Raw genomic sequence first — 24,948 nt, 5'->3', positions numbered from 1 at the left:
TTTAATGTATATTTTATGAATATTAAATGATTAAGGTAAAGATGCTGAAATATATAAAAGCTTTGTCAAAATATATGAAGCTACGAGCACTAAACTAAGCAGCTAGTACACAATAAGCATAAAATTCATTCTTAAAAAAAGAATGACACTGTTTATAATATTGTTTTACAAACTCTGATTTGAGCGTAATGACAGTGAATATTTTGTAATAAATCATTCGCGTCACCCAAAGAAAATCTTTCCCAATATCAATAGCAGCTGTTGCGACAACTTTCATGTACATCCGTATAACAGAAATAGATTTTTGATATCTTGGATACACATTTCATAATGCTTTGCGGAACTTTTTCGATCATGGAGTACATCATTTTACCTACCTTCGATTTTGTAAGTTCGCAACAAAAATTCATGACGAATTTGAAGAATGAATATTTTATGTATCATAACCACAGCAGAGGCTTGTGTGTATGATTCTTAGTAAAGGAAAAATATAGGGAAAAAATTATAACATTTAAAGGTGTTACAATAGTGGATTTCCTTTTGGGTTATAAAATTTTTGGAGTACAATGAACTGTCTTTTATTATGTCACAGAGCAATGAGAGACATGTTTCTAACAGTCATAAAAAGAAGCGAAGTTTACCATAGAGTATACAGTATAAACTATAGACAGATTATATTTTAACAAAAGGAATATCAGAGAGAGTTTCTTTGGTATCGATTTACAAAACTTACCCCTTGTAATAATATAAGCTTATGAATTTACCGAAAGCTCTTCTCAAGAGGAAATTGATAAATTCTATGAATTAACAAAAGAGCACAACTCTATCTCTACAAAATATATAATGTATATCATCATATATCAATAGATTTCAATGCAATGGGAATGACAAAGGAGTATGACCATTCAGTTACAATTTTTTTTGTAATGCCGTGTTACTTACTGTTAATCAATTGTGTCATGTGTTTGTATTTTTATGAAATAAAATAAAGCTTTATTAATATTTTTTATTGACAGAGTAAATAGCGTTTTTGACGTATTAACGGTACAAATTTTAAGGTTATTAAAACAATTTTCCATGTCAAATTAATAATAAAAAAACAGTGGTGCTACAACGTTTTCTCTGCCTGAGATTAATATAGTATCTGTTTCGTTATATTCTTTTTAATAGGCAGGTAGGTGTTCAGTCGTCAGTACTGACACTGGTTCACAACTGGGGTTTGACCCATGACCTTAGGGAAGAGAGTCCAATACTTACTCAAAATTAATAAATTTTGTTATTTTTTCGCAAAATAAACACAAATTGACATTGCTGTAAAGCACTTGACGCTTGGGACAGCTTAAGCATATTAAAGTCAAAATAATATAAAAATTCGTTCCTTAAAACGTATTGTGGATAAAAAAGTAATTTATGTTCTTTATAATTAGTTCGACTATGCATATATATAGTCGTAAATACCTAAAATCTTGATATACATTTCATGGTATAAATTCTATTTCCTAAAAATATCAATCCGATCAAATATTTAAAGAATATTGTTTATATGTCATATATTGGAACGTCTTGGAATTTTCTGGTAAAATATTTCTGCATACATTGGAATGGCGAAGCAATAATTGGCATATTTCGTTGACCTGTGACACATATCACTGTTCACATTCTTGGAATGTAAAGCTTCTGATACACGTCATAGCGGATGCACTGAAGGAAGCATTTGAAACTTCACACTAAGTATGGCTACCGCATGTCAAAAAAGTATTGGTTTGACATACTATTCCTATTTCTCACTATAATTCTAATTTAATATAAAACAAATATTAAAAGGTACTTGAATACAGTGTATTTTTTTTCGAAATCCTACAGATAACAAAAATTATACACACAACTACACTAAAAATATAGCCAAAGATGGAATACATAATATTTACAAAATGGTTCAAACATTTACAAAAGAAAAAAAAAACAATAATAATTCTTTCATACAATTAACTAATACCGGACTAATTTGGCTGTGTTGTATGATGCTGCAAAATAACGTACGTGAAGGTGTGCGTGGGTATGCTCATGATGCAGATGATATTGCGGTATATTCTTAATACTCGTTTCAACCTTATTCCGCAATAGCAAGTTAAGGCTTAAATATTGTTCGTCATCCGGGCTGCGCGATTATAAAATTGAGTTTTTTGCATAGTTAGTGCTGATGTGAGGAACATAAAACACATTTACGAGTCTTGTAAGCAGGAATATGGAAGGGCTATTTTCTAGAAGTAAGCTGCAACTAATTTAAATTGTCATGTCATATATGTCATGCATTACAGTTTAGTATAAATATTATGTATTGGATGCTTATTGCGATAGCGGTGCTTAGAGAGAGGCGGAGAGTTTATTGCCAGTTCTTCACGTCTTCGCCCTTGATTTGAGAACTGGCAGTAAATGTAAAATTAGAAGCATTTAATATGTATTTCTTTATTGAGGTTCATCAGTGTACCTAAATGAATAAATAATTTTGACTTTGACTTAGACATTATATTCTCGTATACACTGCTGTGGTTTACCGCTTACAACGATTTTCAACAGAAAGCAACACTTTATTCTACGTTAAAAATATTTAAGAAACTTAATGTTAAATTTCCAGGGAGAAATCTTAATCCCATTCCGGCGAAAAATCTAAAATGTTTTATTAATTTTAACATGAATTATCAGTCAAGATTAAATAATAATTTTAGGCTCTTAAATATATTTATCATAAATTTTAACAGAGCTTTCGTCTACGATCTATTTTGATTCTTAAGAGATAACAATTGTTTCGTTATATATTTTTGTCTATATATTATAATTTAAAAATAAACGCTTATGTTATCTTTGTCCTTTTCATTACATCAGGGTTGATGGAAACCAAACACAGCTGATAAAATCTACACGATTTTAAATTGTGAAAAAAATCATTGGGTGGGTGGGAAAAAATCCCATACATTAATCAGTATGTTATAATAATATTGAAGCATTCAATTCATGATGAAAAAAAAATTGGGTTTAAATTATCTTTTTCTTTATGACTACTTATTTACTGTAAATAATGTATAGAAAGTATTAGGTATTCTTTTAGAGAGACAAATCATATATTCATATACGTACTCGCGACTACATTTTAAGCTTTTATTTGAATTTATATACTTTTGTTCGGAATTCATTTAAGAAGTGTTTACGTAATGATAAACCAGAAGAACGTTTTAGTGTAGCTAGCAATTATAACTAAATTTCAATTTAATTATATTTTTGAAAAACAAAGTTAATGTGCCTGAATCTTTCTGCTTACATGTGCAATTAGCACTTGTGTAGTGTACTTAGAAGGAATCCTGAAGAAACCCGGCATGTATTATGTATATATAAGCCTAGGTTAAAGGTTATGGCGCCCTTGCTTTTTTTTACATTAATCTACAGAACTCGCTCTTATTATCGGCAATAACGACTTATATATTATAGCTATGTGTTGTGTTAGTAAGTTTATTATTATTAATTAATTATATTAAAGTTAAAATGACACAGATGAAAAAATATGGGCTGCGTGACGTGTCGTATCGTGTGTCAATGTGTATTACAGATGAAGTGATTTCAACAGAATCAAACGGAATATACCGAATCGTTTTTCGTAATGCAACAGGGCTATTTGTAATCTAAAAGCAATATGTCAACTTACCAAACAGTTGGTTTAGACCTACCTATATTAGGTTAATTAAAGTCGCTTAATAATGCAATTACCTAATAGCTAAACTGCGCGAAATTATACATTACGACCTCGATTCGATCCAATCAATATTCGAATTTTGTTAACGCTCAACAAATGTGTTTTTAATATTTCCAGCGATTTCATAAATGAAACATCGAAAGTACTTTAGGGCAACACGAATATAGAAAATTTCATGTTACATTTTTGCCAAGTAAAGTGAGTTTTTTTCCAAATCAGAGTTACAAATCAATGTTATGTTATACTAGTAATTTTAGGTGACATTTGCGGTATTGCGTTGTACGTTTAAGCCCCTGGCTATGCGATTTTCCACAGTTCAAGATTCTGAATCGACACTTAACGCGTATGTATATATCAATACGTTCTTCAACGTATTGAATTTGACTTACAAGAGTATATATTCCGATGTACGGGAGTAATACTTAGCGGTAAGTCTAGCCTTAACGATAGTTGTGTCTATTATTCGTAACGATATATACGTAGTGTTTTTTGGGTGAGTTGAGGGTTTGTCCTGCGGAATTTAGTTGGCCGCTCGGAGAGTGCTATATTCCTCATTGGTAAGATCAATCCTCGAAACCTGTTGAGTCATATGGTCTCCTCATGAAAAGTATTATATCAAGGGTACAGAAGATGTTCCTTAGAACCGTATTTTTTTATTATTCTCTGCATAAAGATACAATTTAACATCACCATCTAGCCTAACTGAATACGAATAAGTTTTTTTTTTATAACTGACCCAATTTACTAAAAAGTTACTTACAGTCTCTATTAAGGAGAATAAGCTCTCTTCTTGTGTACTTTATATAAGAGTAAGAGAGAACAGTTATATACAAATGTATCACTGTATAATATATCAATATAATATTTCCAAACCAATTCGACTTAGGGTCCTATAAGAAAAGAGCGTAACAATTCTTCTGCATTGAGGGTGTCTATGGGCGGCGGTATCACTTAACATCAGGTGAGCCTCCTGCCCATTTGAACTCTGACATAAAAAATGTTTTAAATTTCAAACAATGTACAAACTTAAACATGTTATAATAAGGTGGATCAATAAGTTACCGTGTTCACGTTAATATTTAAACTACACGCGGCCATTTGTAAAGACTGTTAATATTTTAAGTTGAACGACCGATGACAATCTAGTAATATTGATCGGAAAGACCATTAAAAATTTCCAATGCAACTGGAATGTTTCTTTGTTTGCTTCGTTTATAAAATATCTTAATTGTCTGAGACGTTACATTACCAGTGAGAATAAAAAACACAGGACGGCCACTAGAAATGTGGAATAAAAGGTTTAGCGGGAGTTATGTAACCTAACATTAGTTATGTTACATATATATATTTAAGTTAATAATTAGAAGCGTAACTATTGCACAAGGGCTTACATTGAAGCCAATATGAGCCCTTTAGTTTGTTCCACATTTATAAATTGTAATACAACATTCTTATTTCGCGAAATGACCAAAAAGGTCGACTGCAATTGTACTGAAGTATAACACATATTTATGAACCCTTAGATAAGAAAAGTTAGTTTTTATTATCGTTGCAACTACTGCTAATTTTATGTTACTTATAAGTTCACATGTTAAACAATTAAAGTCAATTGTTATCCAGTACCAAAGTGTTTCATTTAACATATATCTGGAAATATCTATGCAACAACTGCCACCGAACTTAACTCGGAGAAGGACTGGATAATTGTAGCGAGTATGAGATACAAGTGCCTTCACTCCGTAGGAGATCGAGTAAGTCGTTAAACATAATGACATGGATTTAATGGAATTTAATGTGGTACTCGAATAAAATCAATTTTTTTATTTTAACCAAAATTCACTCAATTTGATTTTTTATAACCGAAGCTGTTGAGAGTTAGGGATTTAGATTTTCTTATTCTTGTCGTGCATAGTTGCATTGTTAGAATTTGCAACGTAATAAGGTTGGTTGACTACTGCTGTAATGTACGCGTATCGATAAGTAGCGTATATAATGTATTAAGACGAAGTTTGTTTCTGTAAATTTCTTTTTTTATTAAGAACTTTTTTACCTCAGTATAATGCCAACAGCTAGTTGCTACTAAATTTATATCATCTTTGGGAAAGCCTCTTTCGAAAAACACTTGTCACCTGTATAAATGTATTCTCCTCCTGCCAAAGAGTTCGAAATTCAAACAGGCAGAATAACCGCAGGTTGGCCCTATACGTCCATTAAGTATATTAAAATTTCTAAGTAACATTCGCCAATAGACTTGACATTTTGTGACAGACCCTTTTATATAAAACTTTATTGAAGTGAAATTCTTATAGGAATACGTGTTTTACCTTAATGGACTGTATATATAATTGCCAACAGTCATAAATGACAATTTATGTGAGTGTTATACTTTATTAAGTGTTTTATGCCGCCACGTTTTTTTAATGCCCATTCATACATGCCATTGTTGGTACACAGGTAACACAATGTATGATATTTTTATTTTATAACTGTAATTTTATGTGAACTTCAAACACCTGTAATTATTTTAATACACGTCTGATTCGGAGATGCACCGTACAGGTACCAAAAACTACTGTAGTGATTTTGATGAGTATTTAGAATAATTCTGAATATTGATTAAAAACATTAAATAAAACTAGTGTATAGGAAAATTTGTTAAATATACACTAAGAAATTGGTTATGATATTGAAATATTGAAGATCTATTGATTTATAATCAAATATTATTTGATACCAATAATAATTATTTAGCTATAAGTTTTAAAACCACATGCGTACTCAAAAATTACTATATATACAAAATAATTGAGTTTCAACAATTATATTAGAACATAAATTAACATTATAAATCACAAACAGGTAAGAAACAGAGAGAGACAAAACGCAAATTTAAACTAAAATTAAATAGAAACTAAAAACGTAAATCTCATATTCCAATATTTATTACATACAATAGATGAAACTGATTAATTGATAAATGACTTGTAGCTTATATTAAATAGATTTTAACAACTATTAATAATAGTACAATAGTTGATCTTGCATTATGTCGATTTATAATCGAGAATGTCAAATCTGTGTGCAAAATTTACCAACCACAAAATGCACAAAATATATTCTCACGTAAAATTGAACCGTCCACGGTGGATTTACGTGTTCAAATCTTTAACCTCCATCGGGTTAAATAAAACAACTCTCAGCAGCAGATTAATGAAAAACCCTCATTTCTCTTACCTGTGGCCCGGATTACAACATTGATTTCTCAGAATATCAGGAAATATAAATTATTTGCGATCTGTATTTAAAATTGACTATCAAAACTACTTTCGTCGCAGCTTCATATAAAATTAATAACGTTCCAATAAATTCAATAATGTTAGATACCTTAGAGATATAAATGAAAATGGAAACTGGATATTAGAAATAATTTTATAGCTCCTCCCAGGAGACACCTAAATGTCTATAGAAACTGGTATAAATAGTGAGTTGTAATATTATTAAAATAATTGAATGAAGACCCTGTTCAACAGTGGAGGTTACCTCAGGGTTGGCATTTAGTTTACACAGAGTTTTAGCATCGCAAATCAATGAAATTCTGCCAGCGCAATATTGAATTGATATATATATATATATATATTGACCAACTTGGTTAGCATAGCGCCACTCACGCGAGCAATACGAATAATTAACAAAATTTCTACTGAGGTAGACCTATTTGTTTGTACACTGGCTGAATTCACAAGTGTTGCTTATAAGATTTAGGCATATAAATATATATTTTTAAATGTTTTTTTATGTAGGATAATCGGTGTAGGTATGTAGGTATATTGTTATTTATAAGATTTAGGCATATAAATATATATTACTAAATGTTTTTTTATATAGGATAATCGGTGTAGGTATGTAGGTATATTGTTATTTATAAGATTTAGGCATATAAATATATATTATTAAATGTTTTTTTATGTAGGATAATCGGTGTAGGTATGTAGGTATATTGTTATTTATAAGATTTAGGCATATAAATATATATTATTAAATGTTTTTTTATGTAGGATAATCGGTGTAGGTATGTAGGTATATTGTTATTTATAAGATTTAGGCATATAAATATATATTACTAAATGTTTTTTTATATAGGATAATCGGTGTAGGTATGTAGGTATATTGTTATTTATAAGATTTAGGCATATAAATATATATTATTAAATGTTTTTTTATGTAGGATAATCGGTGTAGGTATGTAGGTATATTGTTATTTATAAGATTTAGGCATATAAATATATATTATTAAATGTTTTTTTATGTAGGATAATCGGTGTAGGTATGTAGGTATATTGTTATTTATAAGATTTAGGCATATAAATATATATTATTAAATGTTTTTTTATGTAGGATAATCGGTGTAGGTATGTAGGTATATTGTTATTTATAAGATTTAGGCATATAAATATATATTATTAAATGTTTTTTTATGTAGGATAATCGGTGTAGGTATGTAGGTATATTGTTATTTATAAGATTTAGGCATATAAATATATATTACTAAATGTTTTTTTATATAGGATAATCGGTGTAGGTATGTAGGTATATTGTTATTTATAAGATTTAGGCATATAAATATATATTATTAAATGTTTTTTTATGTAGGATAATCGGTGTAGGTATGTAGGTATATTGTTATTTATAAGATTTAGGCATATAAATATATATTACTAAATGTTTTTTTATATAGGATAATCGGTGTAGGTATGTAGGTATATTGTTATTTATAAGATTTAGGCATATAAATATATATTATTAAATGTTTTTTTATGTAGGATAATCGGTGTAGGTATGTAGGTATATTGTTATTTATAAGATTTAGGCATATAAATATATATTATTAAATGTTTTTTTATGTAGGATAATCGGTGTAGGTATGTAGGTATATTGTTATTTATAAGATTTAGGCATATAAATATATATTATTAAATGTTTTTTTATGTAGGATAATCGGTGTAGGTATGTAGGTATATTGTTATTTATAAGATTTAGGCATATAAATATATATTACTAAATGTTTTTTTATATAGGATAATCGGTGTAGGTATGTAGGTATATTGTTATTTATAAGATTTAGGCATATAAATATATATTACTAAATGTTTTTTTATATAGGATAATCGGTGTAGGTATGTAGGTATATTGTTATTTATAAGATTTAGGCATATAAATATATATTATTAAATGTTTTTTTATGTAGGATAATCGGTGTAGGTATGTAGGTATATTGTTATTTATAAGATTTAGGCATATAAATATATATTATTAAATGTTTTTTTATGTAGGATAATCGGTGTAGGTATGTAGGTATATTGTTATTTATAAGATTTAGGCATATAAATATATATTATTAAATGTTTTTTTATGTAGGATAATCGGTGTAGGTATGTAGGTATATTGTTATTTATAAGATTTAGGCATATAAATATATATTATTAAATGTTTTTTTATGTAGGATAATCGGTGTAGGTATGTAGGTATATTGTTATTTATAAGATTTAGGCATATAAATATATATTACTAAATGTTTTTTTATATAGGATAATCGGTGTAGGTATGTAGGTATATTGTTATTTATAAGATTTAGGCATATAAATATATATTATTAAATGTTTTTTTATGTAGGATAATCGGTGTAGGTATGTAGGTATATTGTTATTTATAAGATTTAGGCATATAAATATATATTACTAAATGTTTTTTTATATAGGATAATCGGTGTAGGTATGTAGGTATATTGTTATTTATAAGATTTAGGCATATAAATATATATTATTAAATGTTTTTTTATGTAGGATAATCGGTGTAGGTATGTAGGTATATTGTTATTTATAAGATTTAGGCATATAAATATATATTACTAAATGTTTTTTTATATAGGATAATCGGTGTAGGTATGTAGGTATATTGTTATTTATAAGATTTAGGCATATAAATATATATTACTAAATGTTTTTTTATATAGGATAATCGGTGTAGGTATGTAGGTATATTGTTATTTATAAGATTTAGGCATATAAATATATATTACTAAATGTTTTTTTATATAGGATAATCGGTGTAGGTATGTAGGTATATTGTTATTTATAAGATTTAGGCATATAAATATATATTATTAAATGTTTTTTTATATAGGATAATCGGTGTAGGTATGTAGGTATATTGTTATTTATAAGATTTAGGCATATAAATATATATTACTAAATGTTTTTTTATATAGGATAATCGGTGTAGGTATGTAGGTATATTGTTATTTATAAGATTTAGGCATATAAATATATATTATTAAATGTTTTTTTATGTAGGATAATCGGTGTAGGTATGTAGGTATATTGTTATTTATAAGATTTAGGCATATAAATATATATTACTAAATGTTTTTTTATATAGGATAATCGGTGTAGGTATGTAGGTATATTGTTATTTATAAGATTTAGGCATATAAATATATATTATTAAATGTTTTTTTTATATAGGATAATCGGTGTAGGTATTTTGACGTCCTATCGAAATAGTTGTTACTGTTAAGGTAGAATAATGATGTGGAATAAATAAATAAATATTTTTAGTCTATCTATAAACCTAACGTACCACTTAATACCAAATTTAGAATAAATCTAGGTCATTTAATTGAAGTTGTTTGAGGGGAGAGAGGCTCTCAATCAAGAGGGATAACGTGCTAAAGTGGACAGCCAAAATTTAGCTTCAACAGGGATCTCCTTCTGAAGCTAAATTTTGAATGTCATTAACACAAATTTTACCTAATTCTACACTGTAATTAATTTCACATCACGTTTTTTACTCCTTAGTATATTTATTTATTTTATTATATTATCAAATATAAATTTATATAAATCACGTTTGTTTCTCCAAGAGGTAGGTCCAAAACCTCCATCCGCCCTTACGCTTCTTCCACTGTCATAATACTCACCACACACATACTGTTATATGCACTTTTGACCTGCCTTCATTTAAGTACATACTTATTAAAAAAAATATAAAGTATTTTATACTAACTAGTATATTATTCGACCATGAATATACTTGGAGCGTTATATAAAAACTTTGGTTTATTAATCATGTTAATTGGTAGTAAGGATGAATAATTCCACTTCACTATTTAATGAGAAACTTTATATCAATAAGTGATGAGTCCAAAGCAGTGAGTTTCGACTTCTCATACATAATGCAAGACTGGGGACACATTTTACCGAAGCTACGCGTCGCTACGAAGTGCTACGCTTTGCAACGAATGTTACGAGCGTTCTGATTAAAAATTTACGTTGACCTTAATTTTGACAATTAAGCGAAGAATCGTTTTTCAGTTGAATAAACATTTTTGAGAATGTTAAGATATTTTTGATTAGGTTAAAAACTACATTGGTTTAATTTGAGTCAAACAGAGCCTTGTAAAAATTGTATGATGTCATAGTCACTCTACTATTTTCCAACGTAGTACTAATCAAAGATAGGAAAATTTATATTGGTGTAAAATGGAATAAAAGTGAATTTGATTTGGCAAATGGAATTGAGATTTGAGGGGCGGATGTCGAGATGGGGATGATAAATTGCATTGGAAAACTAGGATATACGATATTAGTCACATCTACAAATGCTATCTCTTTTAAAGACTTTATTCAATATACCTGTCGTGCCTTTGTTATGTTGTAACTGTAACTTGAATTCTATCACTTACATCGTTTCCTTAGTTTTACTGACACTTGATATGACGGTAAAAAAGGAAAAGTCTTTTAAATTGTTTATCGATTTCCTGTTTATTTCAAAATTTTGTTTAGATTGTTCGTTCTAGAATAGTGTAATGAAATCTTATAAAGGAGGTTTATTTAGAAACTATTGTACGCTATAGAGATTCTCATTGTCATTCTCACGCCGCTAAAAAGATTAGAGAAGTAAAGATAAATTTATGATTAAAGGCACATTAACTATATTCTCTAAAAAGCTAATCAGCTTCTCTCACTCTGGTTGGTGTCTCGGCACTTAGAAACATAAGAAAATCGAAGCATAATAAAGCACACAAAGATAGTGAACATACCGTAAACCAATATTCCACTATAATGTACCAGTTTAGCCTAGGATAAATATTATTTATCAAAGCAAATGGGAAAGTTAAATAAGTTATGTCCTTCCATCTCCAGCCACTTTACATTTAACGAGTCTAATTGGTTTGAACCTCGATATCGCTTTAGGCTGCTATGGGTTTACATTTGATTTTAAAAATATAAATTGAGAGCTTTCAAATGGTAAAGAATTATTGTTATTAGTTAATTTAATGGTTAATACACCATACATGTGAACGTTTCCTAAATAGAATATCCTTGCTTTTGAAACAGGTTTTTTTTAAATTTCATTAATTCACGTATAAATATCATTTAGTGAAAATTAAATTTAGGTTAATATCATAATGTTTTTGTTTGAAATGTGTGATAAAAAAATTGAATATAATAATAGTTATCTAATGTATAAAATTCTCTTGTAACAATGTTCGTTTACATACTCCTCTGAAATGGCTCGACCGATGTTTATGAATTTTTTAATGCATATTCAGTAAGTGTGAGAATCGGCTACTATCTAAGATAGATAGTAGCCGATAAAACCCCTAAGTTCAGGCCTTAGCTCTTTAGAAATTAGATCAGGGCTGTCCACCTCAAAAAAATATTTTTATTTTTTAGACAATTTTTTGCATAATTAAAAATAAACTTATAATTTGTATATAATTATTAGACCCACTCAGCCTAAGAAACCCACAAACAGGCCTACTTTAGAATGGGGCTATATATAATATTGCCGCTTCTTAGAAAATTTAATTAAACACAACCATGCGTTTAAACGTGCAATTATGAATGTAAATTCGAATGTTCGAAGGCGGAAGTGCATCCATGAATAATTTGTCAAGTTTTGGAAATCGACTAAAGCGAGGGTAAGCTGTAAAACTAGCGTTTTGGCTGATGTTTGTCCGATTAAAAAACAAAATGATTTAAAATTTTACCACGCGATGTTCCTTCTCTTCACTGTCTTGGGTAAAACTCACTTTTAAACCTAATTTCATTTTGATTTGCTTACTAGTATTCCGTTGAAGTGTCAAAAGTATCAAAGATATTTGGTTGCATAAGGGGTTGGTAAAATCAGGGTACGCTACACGGAAATACATGTGCAGAAGGCCGTGGCTAAACTGAAGGATTGTAAAAACTTTTAAAGTAATATTGTTTAGAATAAGAACGAATATGGAACGATTTGAATACATATTGTATTGCCTTTCATAATGGATTTTCCGTTTAAAATTGGTTATATTTGCAACGTTCTATTATTCCCTACTCCAGGAAGTTAAATGGTAACAAGGGAAATACATCTAACATTTTATTCTTAAAACATGAATAGCAGTCGTCTTTGACAAGAATAAATATATAAAAATAATATAGTGGCTTAAATGCGACAGATTTTAAATCCATTCGATGTTTTTATTAAGCTCAAGGCACATACGGCAAGCTTTTGTTTTTATTAAGTAAAATTGCTAAGATCTAAGATAAGTTCACAGTGCGTTCGCGCCATGATCTGGAAAAACTACAGTGAAAGTATAGACTTCTTTTCTTTATTTTAACAAATTCATTTTAAACAAAATGTTATGTTTTTAAGTTTAGTGAACACAGATTTATTAAATGACACCATTAGTGCGAACAAAGAAAGCGTTTGTCTCAGTACATAAAAGCTTTTTGATAGAGTAGTATTCAAGATAGATCCAGGCACAAAGCAATGGCTCCAAAAATGTATGATCTTGTTTCACGGTTCATTTTCAAGCCCGGAAGCTTTGAAGTTAGATTTCTCCGATGTTCAGTGTTAATTCCTTTGTTTGAGTAAACTACACGAAACGTCATTTTTATTGGAACTTGCAAATAATTATAAATTAATTTTAAAAAACTTTTATGCATATTCAATACTGTTATTTTTAATAATTATTTGAATTTGTAGTAATATTATAGCCAAATATAGTATTTTTTAAAGTTATACTTCTTTTGGTGCGTTAGGGAAAAATGATGAGAGTAAATTTTTAATATGCGCGCGCACATCGTCGAAAGCACCCGACCCCCGAAAATTAAAAAATATCAATTTCTTTAATTATGTAGAAATATTTTTTTTGAGATATTTAAATAAACTTTATATTACTAGATAACTGACTAACTTATATAAATTGATAACTGGGCTATAATATAATACAACTTTCAATGTATTAAATACCCTTTTTTCAATTGTTAGTGTAGTTTTTTTTACAAACGTAGAATAATATGATAGGTAAAACATTTAAAAATATTTATATCATAAGTGCACACAAGTTTTTTTTTAATACCGACATAAAATGTATATTACTTGAGTCATTTGAGTTCCGTTGGCCCTCTATAGCAACGGTGGCTGTTACATAATACGTTGACGGCTGTTATTGATATATATTTAAACGTGACATTACGATAAACATTCATTTTAATTTTTAAGTTCGTGAAACCAACCGATATCGTATATATTGGCGCTGGTTTTATGTAGTATGGTTTCGCCTTAATAGTGAAATAAAGATTGCCTATTTTCTAAATCTTAAATTTCAATGAAAAAATACGATATTGATGGTACACGGTTACGTCTAACATCTGTATATTTTACATTGTATGCTTCAAATACAATCTTATATAATATTCTGAAAATTAAAATATGAATTACTTTTAATATGAGATAAAACTTACAAGTGGCGAGCCACTACTTAACTGAATGTGATGTGCTTCACTGTTGAGAATTTTAAACTCAAAACTGGTTTAAGAAGGTTCTTCAGTTTTAAATAAATTATATACTATAATTTATTTACTTCACCTTTCAGACACATTCAATGTAGTCGTATATAAAACCGACACTAAAGTTAGCATAGTCAACATTTTAAAATAAAAATGTCAATTTCATTAATTATGTAGAAATATTTTTTTTGATATTTAAATAAACTTTATTTAACTAGATAATGCGTTATAATAATGTATTAAATACCTTTTTTCTATTGTAAGTGTCGTTTTTTCTACAAACGTAGAAATAAGGCCAAATAAGTATAACTAACGCGTGTACACACAAATCTTTTTTTCTAAAGCTTTTACGCAGAATCAGCTAGGTTAGATAGAAATAGAGACCTTGACGGACACATTTAATGTACATATAGACATAACATTTAAAAAAGTACAACTGATACCCATGAATATAGTGTCTGTTAGGTTTTAGATTATGTTGATGTATGAACAATTTCAGAGTTGAAAATCACATACTAAAGAACCTAAAAATGCTGATATATCAGAAATAAACCGAGGTAGACATATCTTTAGTATTTGTTTCAAGTTAGGATAGCTAATTACTGTTCACTTTTGTTTAAAGTCTGATCAACTTTTCGTTTCAGCTGTGCCTAAACAAACCGAAAACTTTTGTACCTTCAGTGAGAATGAGGTCCTTTAATATCCATTTACTTTTCACTACCTTTAGCAAATGTAACTAGTTAACAGTTTTCAATTACTGTAAAATTAATGAAAGTAATTCAGGAAAACAACCAACATTTAATTATATATTATATATGTTTCCTAATGATGTGTAATATAAGAATTAAATCAAAGCATCATTAGTACGACGGTTAATTTATGAAGAAAATAAAACCTATTACCAAGGTTCATACACTTACAAAATGTAAATGTAAGACAAAATTATCATACTCAACAAACAAGTAGTCTGCGTGGATTAGTCGCAATCTGTATATAAATGGAAGGTTTGATTCCCCATTAAACAATATATTTCCGGTACAAACCTCAAACGAAACACAGTTCTTTATCATATCGGAGATCTAATAAAATATGTACTATAGCCATCGTAAGTAATTTTCAATTAGCAGTAGGAGTTTATGAAAACTAGACTACAACATTAACCCTGACCCTTAAAATATTCAACTGCGAATGTAGAATATGAACAGGTGAGCACAACAACAATTTTGTTATATCGGTATCATGAAACGAATTCTCTACCACGGAATTAATCTCGAAGGTATTTCAGTTATGTAGAGAAAAGAATTCAGTTATTCCAACTATTGCGGAAATTGCTTTACAGTGAAGCTCGTTTTCGGTATTTTAATTTAATTGATATAAACGTGGTAACAATTTGTATATTAAAACTAATTGAGATATTAAATTACACAATTTTGTTATTTAACAGATGTATGGAAAATGAGGCAGGAAAAATATTACAGCAGCGTGCTTGACCTAATTATAAAGTAATAGATACTAATCACGTGCGCTGCTGGACTATTTGACACTTCGTATTTTTGTTCGTACGGTAAAGAAAAACAATGTGAGGAAACCAGCATGCCTTAGATGCAAAAATTCAATATTAAATTATTTCTTATTTTAAATTGCAATTCCTGATGTAATCCAGTTGACTACTACATAATTTGTGACACATAGGTCTTGCGTTTCGACATTAGATGACATTTAGAATTAGAGAGTTGCAGGTTCAGACCATTGATTTGTTTTTGTTTTGTGTCGCTGGGCTTAATTTGTCTGATAAATGTTCATTGATGTTTTTTCTATTATATATAAGTTCCAGCTTGAAAAACTACATTGCATCCGTTGTATGCATACAATTGTTACTTACGATGTTTTATATGTAAAAAGTAAAACAATAAAATGCCGTAAAACTTCGTTGGTTTGTCCCGAGTCGAAAATCCAAAACATGAAATTGTTTTTGTGCCACAAAGCAAAACTACGTCAAATATTGTGTATTAGTATTCTACAAACAAATCTCTTCACTAATATTATAGATGAACCATATGCATTTTAACATTTGTTTTTATTTTTAACAATGTAACATATTCAATCTAAAATTTCCTGGACTGATTAAAAAAATTATTTCATTGCCTTCTTGAAATCAAGAATTTTGCAATACCTGTAGAGTATTTTTAAATTTACTCATGTCGAACATACTATATAAATGATGTTACGAAATCTAATAGATATATATTCATATATATATATATATATATATATATAGATATATATATAGATATATATATATATATATATATATATATATATATATATATATATGTATTTATCTTGTAATGATAACAAAAACATTCCGAGTTAGTGGACTCTCCACTACCACGAGATCAGTATTCTATGCGGGTGAAATCTCGAGATATTGCTAGTATAGAAATAAATTTGAGCAAAAAAATTAATAAATCTCAGCTGGGCTATGAAAATTCAAGTCAACTTAAATCGAAAGATTATACAGGTTTGTACCTATTTGTATAGATCGTTGTTAATCACAGGTTCTTGAATAATTCGTACAAGATATTAATTAGTGCGGTCTCATGTATCAAGTGTATAATTAATACGATAACTATTATTAGACATCTTCAGGCGTATAATAATCCCTAAGTAAATTCATGTGTTTTACGGTATGTATAATTGTATATACATAATATATACATATGTATGTATTATAAGAATTATACAAATTGGAAAAAAGTCTTAGAAAAGACTAAATTAGATTAAATTAAACTGAACTTGGAGCTCTTTAGATACTCTGCGATTATCAATTGGAGTTTAATAATGATATATTTTAGTATGTTCATTTTTTATGATGATTTTTTTAAATCAAAGCAGTTCTAGTTCTAGTTGGAGATTACTTGTACTTCTAGAAAATTGTCCTTGAATCTTTCTGCCTGCAAGACTCGTAGTCGTACTTTGTTTCATTATACTTACATCAACACCAACTATGCAAAAAACTCATACTAACTCACATTGTTTCGCGCAGCCCGGACATACAACGACCAATATTTAAGCCTTGACTTGTTTATCCTATCCTATCTAGCCTATCGCGGAATATTGTTAATTGAATGCGCGGAATGTTGTTTTAAGAATATCCATAAACAAAAATCACCTGCATCATGAGCATACTCCACATATGCACCTTCACGTAGCGTACGTATGTACGTACTACATTTACACTATCACACAACAAAAACAAAACTATCTACTACTATCTATCTAACGACTTTTATAACATCATCTAAAGGTATATCTGAAGAATAGTGCAACTCGGCTATGAAATTGCCATATTAATTAACCATAGTTCAAAGAAATAATGGGGCAGTTGTTTAAATAATTAATGTTTTATGTCTATAGATGTCGCTGTGGAACCTTGAATCGCGGTTTTTTTTTTTAAAGGATAGTATAAGTTGTTCAAAGTATTTTTAATAAATCATCTCAGCCAAAGAATTGATGATTATTTTGTACATAATCCGGATCGAAGGACCAGCAGTAAAAGTTCTCCTACAGATTATGCGTTTGTTACGTTTTAAAGACGCTATGAAAATGTATTAGATTTCCATATTGTGTATATGTATGTGTTTTGGTACTTACCTTTCTTTCCTAAGTTCACTGTTCCTTTTACGAAAAGTTGCTACAAGCACTTGAAGCTCGGACGAGTGTCGCTCGTACACTTGTGACAATTGTGTTGTGAAGTCCGCGACTGAAAAGTGAGAAAAGAAATCGTAATTATTTACTTCACGATACAAGTGACGTGTGGGCTATACCGCGTTAGCAGGCTTTAGTGATCACCACATCACCAGTACTGCATCAATAAATAAGAAGAAAACATAAACTGGACATTTTTTATTTTGGTCCTAAGTGGAGGTCCCCGGCTTATTCGACGTGCACATGTATAAAAACAATTAACCGTACAATCCATGGAACAGTTCAGACATTGCCGAAAACGAATACATATTTGGTAAGTAAGCCAGTAGGCTTATATGCCTGACACACGTCGTCAACTGTTGGATCTATGAAAAATAAATAATAAAAGTCAAGGATTAAACAACATTTGGGGTAAGAGTCATACCATTGACGACTCTAACTGGTCTAACAACTGGGTCAAATATCCAAATTATTTTGCAAGAACTTCTATACAAAATATTTCTAAGTAAATATTAGCCAACGTTGAATAAACATTTTTATGACTTGTACGTGTTACATTGTTACAAGTAGGTCATATTTTATTATACTTGACCTATTAAATAAATAAAAAACTTAATTATGTAAATCACATTTCATTAATAATTGTAATTAACGTATGTTTTTACTATATGTGTTGCGCTCTCTGTGTCACGGTACAATTCTGTTAGTTTTTGTATGAGATTAACAAAGTACACATAATAAATGTTCTTTGTGGTATTTTCTGAGTATAAAATAAAATTGCCGTTCGATTTTTTAATCTAAGACTAGTATTCAGGGGTCATTCATTACAAAATTTAGATTAAGTCATTTGACTGAATCTAAATATAATGACATATATATAAATATTTATATAAAAAATCCATTTTACCATTGACCAACTGCTGATAAGGCTCAGGTGTCCAAATTTTAACAGCCGAAGAGAGAAGATTTTAAATTCATATCTATTATTTGAATATTAAACAACTGCTGACACGTCTCATTTGGTTGTTCTAAATGTGAGTAGCTAAAGGTTCGCAATACACCAACAGCTAGAATAATATCATTTATGTGTGAATAGGTGGAAGTATTTAATATATTTTCTTTGAACAATAAATCAGATTTGAATATTGCTCTGTCTTAGTAATTCCTCGCGTCCTCTCAAAGCGGCGAAGACTACTTCAAGCCCTTAATTATCGTGGTGAGCCTGCCCGATAGCTTTGAGATAATCCTAGAATCTTTGATCCCACCCGTCGAGCTCCGTCTGTTACCTTAGGTCTTTTGGTGTAGGGTTGTAAGGTTCTTACATCTCTTATATATTTAGTTATCCAGTTCAGGTTGCTAATACAATCATTACATATACTATACAGATACTCCTGACATTTAATACGTATAAATTTAAACACTCATTTCACAGTCCCCTGGCTAGCAAGCTATATACAACACAATAAATAATATAATATCAAATAATAAAATTCAATAGTTACAATATATTTTCACACACTTATATTTTTGATAAGGCCAATGGATGGTATATAAAAAAAATAGAATAGAACTTAAAGTATGATATCTATAAATGAGTATCTAGTATTCAACCAACTACACAAAACTCTACCTTTTATTATAGATATATATACACAAAGACACAAAAAAGGAACATTTTTTAAAATACATATTTAGTTTTTATCAATAATAAATATAAACTGTGCCAATTTTGTAGAACAAAAAATATCGTATTGATTACAGTGTTTGGAAACTGAAACTTTATCAACTGTTAGTCGTGTCTTTTATGCATGGAACTCCCAAGAGAATTATAAGTACGTTTATTTTGACTTTCCTACGACTCCATTGGGAATCAAAAGGACTTTGCTGGGAACTGAATAAATGGTTAGGTTATACTTTATTTATAGTAAACTATAGTTTTTCAGTTACTAGAATTTTATTGTAAGATTAACAATAAGTAGAAAAAAGACTCATACTCAAGGATGAGTAAAAATATATATTAGTATGTGGTTACAGTGAATATATAAAGATTACATTATGTATGTAGAAACATTTGATTTTCGTTAAACTCTTGAGAGATGAAAACTGATTGATTCAGGAGCTAATTAAATATTTAAATTGGCGCCTGGTAGATAGTGCCAGTGACCGCAGAGCTGGTGCTTTCCTCGCTCAACGAATAAGTATCTTAATACAGGAAATGCTGCCAGCGTTAAAGGTACACTACCACAGTGATCAATGTTTTTAAACTTGTTTTAATTTACTTTTTATATATATAATATACGTCCTTAAGGTGGCTAAAGTTATTTAATAAATTATATTCTAGGAGAAAATAGAAATGACTGCTTTCTTAAATGTTAACAAAGATACGCGAATTATATCAAATATTTTTTGTATGGGTAGAAAATACCCCATTTAGGGTATTATAAGAATTAAAAGTATTCAGTCTGTCTTCTTACGACTCGTTAAAAGCTTCGTGGGACTCCGAGGCGTGGGTTTGCATAATAACCTCGAGGACATTGAACGTCTGATACAAAATAAAGTCCTCTTTCAAAAGAACTAAATAACTATTTTTAACTTTGAATATGACGTCATTTATGATTGTGTGGGAAAAAGTCCAAAGAGTGGATAAAATAGTAAAGCAAGCTAAAATAGGACCATGTGACCGTGGATCACAGCTATATTGTTGCGTCTGATTTATTAATTCAATTAAATTTTATGAAGTACTATTATAATTAATTCGTTTAAAGGAAGTATATTAAGAATATATTTGAATATAGAAAGAACATATCTGGTGTTTTGGTGAGCGAAGCTCAGACCAGGATGGGGTTTTTCCCACGAGTAGTGAAAGGAAGCGAGAATTGGACCTCGACGTGGGCCCATCAAACGGTACTAATACCGCGCGTGATTGGGCTGAAATCACCATTTCTTGGCAAAATAAGTAACCAACAGTAATACAGATAAAACCTATCATCAATCAACTTACTATATGCTACTAGTAGTATCAAGGCTTAATTTGACATTCCAAATAAATAATTATAAGAATAAAATAAAATATGTTTACCATCGAATATAAGATAAGGTATCACTTATTCCACGTCGTTAAATTTGTATAGCAGACATTCCTACTCACCGGAAAAAGGCGGCGTAAAAAACTATCAGTACTCTTTTAAAATAGCAAATCATCATACAAAATGGCAAACAATACTTATTTTAAAACAAATATCGCAAATTAATTAGAAGTAGCCTGTCTAGCACTAGTCTTGGGCCCTTTATAAACTAGATAAACGTTGTAGTAAGCCTTTTAACACAGCTTTTCTTAAATTTATTAAAAGGCAGAGATAAAACAACCTCTGGGATTTTATAAAAGAAAAGTATCCCTTTTCCCAAAAAGAATGACTAACTTTAGATAATCTAGTACGCGGAAAATGCTGGCTGCGTTTTAACATTACGTGTATGTTTTATTCTAGTATAGAGTCTCTATGGACTGACTAACAAAAAGAGTTTTGATAAAAAAGTATGTGGCATCATTAATTACAATTAATTAATTAATAAATGAAATGAAGAGACGAGAAAACCTAATTTAAAATAAAGATTTGAACGAAGCCAGCCCTTGTAAAATTTACCAGCATGCTTAGGTATTAAAATTTTAATTACCGTGTAAGCTTACGTCGGTGTTGTTCGTATAATGTAACTTCTTATTCACAAAGTTGTCTAGAAGCTTATTTTCAATGTACTCCATTAATTAACAAGTGTATATGTGAAATTTATCTATACATATATTATAAAGCTGTAGTTATATTTTGGTTTAACGCGTTAATTTTAGGAACAATTGAGAATTAAAAAGAAATCAGTTGAATAGTCCGTGACGAACGAAACTAATTTCACTTGATGCTAAAACCGAATTTACATGAATTAAATTGAGGAGCAAAATTAATGTTCATAATCTTTTGTTAACATAGCTTTTACACATTAAGAAAACACTTCAAACGGATTGAAGCTATGTATTATTATTATAAACTAATAATTTTTAAATTTTCCGGCGTTTGGCGTGCTTCACAGAGTGCGTGGTCACGGTGACTGAAGACAAAAGGTGTTGAATTTCAAAAGTATCAGCTGTAGAGAAAGTTGTGTTATCGTTGTATCGATTTTAAAATAAATTTATAAAATACACATTGAATTGAAGTTACATATAGCTACTTATTATATGCAGCTTAATAAAATATATTCAGTTTAGTTTGTTTTTTTTGTTCCTCTTTAGTTTTGTCTTAATATCTGTGTATAACATATATTTTTGCACTTCTTGCCTATCTTATGTTATTTAATACATTTTTTCTGTACTTACAGTGCTTGCCTGGAAGAGATCGCTCGAAAGCGATAAGCCCGCCCGCTCACCCTCTTTTTGATTTAATTATGTTAAATTTTTAATATTGTAATGTAACGAAATGTTAATTAATAAATTTAAAAATTAATATCAGAATTTTGTTCAACTTTAACTATGAATTCCCTTTAATGACGATGGACAAAAGGATAAGTAGAAACTTTTTTCAAACTATGTAATCTATATATACGTAGTATGATGTTTATTGAAGTTAAAGTTAGTGCTACGCCGTAACGCTGTAGCCACTAACTAGCGTAGGTGTCTACGGCTAATGCTATTACCTTACTTTGAAAAGACTTATTTCCAATTTACAACTAACTCAGAGTATATTAAGAGTTACTGGTGAAGCAAATAATCTATTTAGTCAAGTAATAACTAGGTTCATATTAACACTATTAAACATTTCCCATACAAAAAAAAGTTTTAGTTAAATATATTTAACAATATTCAAATATATTTTTCAATAAAAACCACTAAAGTTTTAATAAACCGTTTTATCGTTGTTAATGTCTGCGTAAATTCATAGAAGGCTTTGTATTTGTAGACGCAGTTAAGAAAAATAAACAAAAAATCTGAAAATTTATACACGTCACTATGACATAAATCTAAAATCCATGACAACTAAAGTAATATTTTATTTATAAGATAACTGAAAGTGAATTATACGATAAAATCAGCTATTTATCAAAATAAGTATGATGTAGCATTACCTTTGTTATTGTCATTAACACATTTAGCTCATTATATGTTACGAAATACAATTTTGTTAAAATAATTGACATAAAATAAGAATAATATTTCAATGCCTAGTCAGTAAAAACGTTGATAACGTAAGCTTTATTGCATTTAGCTGGGATAGAATTATTCGGGGGTAATCGCTCCATTCTTTGATAAATTAAATTTTATGAGGACAGGTTTTTTTTTTAATAGGTATTACGTACATAAGTACGATAAGTACTAAACAGTGTGTTTCAGTTATAATTCTTGTTATTATTTAATAACTACATATTATTTTGTATTTTAACTAAAGCACTAATTTTTAATTTTTTTCTTCGTAACAAAACCATATTATCACAGACTGCTTTATTTATTTATTACAAAAACATTACAATTGATATAATGAATTGAAAACGAGGTCAATTGGTGGCCTTATCACTTTCAAGCGATCTCTTTCAGGCAACCACTGTGAAAAAAACAGATAAGGTAAGCAAAAAGTGCAAAAATACATAATACATATAGTTATTTAGACAAATCTAAAAAGCGACAAATTAAAGAGAAATTCACATGAATCGCGATAATTTTAGATATTTAATTGAAGGAGCAAGATTGTGTGTTGTTCCAATACGAAATACAGTAGAGATACATAATATTTGCGAGTACATTATTATTTTTCATTTTCTTTATAACATGAGCTTGTGAATATAAAAATATATGGAAAATTTACAAGTGAAAACGTACGTAATGTAAATAGTTTGTTTAAAGTAAGTATTAATAATACCATAACATTTGTGACAATTTAACGAAGATTGCTTATTTTAATGAGTTTATACTAAATTCTCATACCAATTTCATTATCTATCAAGTCAGCTATACAATAAACCTAATATTTACCATAAGTTATTATACGAAATTAACACATCAATAATTACCAAGTGACTGTGTGCACTAAACTATGAAGAAACTGAATTACTAGTTCAAGTATAGTGTAACCATTCTTAATTTTCACAATGCGCTTACACTATTTTACACTACCGCCCTAGACATCCCATCCATCCCTTCCCTAAGATTATCATTCTGGTGTGTAAAAATGTCTCGACCATGTAAATATTTAGTTTAATAATAAATCTTAACTTTCTCTTTTTCTTTAAATAGTATTTGGGTAACAATTGTTAAACAATTTCATTAACCCGTTGGAAGAGTGGAGTACCTTGACGTACAGGTCTCCCTAGACTTAGTTCAGGGGTTCTAATATCTGCTAAAACAATGTAACTTGTTATTGATTACAGCATCTTGAATTTTTAAATCAAAAGTAACTGAATGAAAGCATAAAAGGCTACTAAAATCACACTATATTCTCAAAATATAATCCCTAAAACGTTCAAATGAAAATGAACGGAAAAATCAATTAAGGGATAAAAATCCCGCGTTCAAGTCTTAAATATAATTATGTTTCGTTTTCCGACGTCCGTTTGGAAGCGGGTTTTAACGAGTTTAAATGAGGCTAGGTTTATCTACAAATTGCAATGTTGTAACACGAAATTCAA

At 29.1% G+C, this 24,948-nt stretch overlaps 1 protein-coding gene across 5 annotated transcripts in view; it reads right to left on the bottom strand.

The window, feature by feature from the left end:
- Positions 1 to 24,948, bottom strand: part of LOC123709075 — a 159,979-nt gene that overhangs the window by 79,900 nt on the left and 55,131 nt on the right. For all 5 annotated transcript variants that reach the window (XM_045660180.1, XM_045660181.1, XM_045660183.1 and 2 more), the window contains exon 4: positions 18,235 to 18,343. In XM_045660180.1, coding sequence (XP_045516136.1) covers positions 18,235 to 18,343 — 109 coding nt within the window. The remainder of the gene's footprint in view (positions 1 to 18,234; positions 18,344 to 24,948) is intronic.

This window comes from Pieris brassicae, chromosome 4 (genome assembly GCF_905147105.1).
Source record: "Pieris brassicae chromosome 4, ilPieBrab1.1, whole genome shotgun sequence".
NCBI lineage: Eukaryota > Metazoa > Arthropoda > Insecta > Lepidoptera > Pieridae > Pieris > Pieris brassicae.
This window is presented reverse-complemented; position numbering and strand designations above follow the sequence as displayed.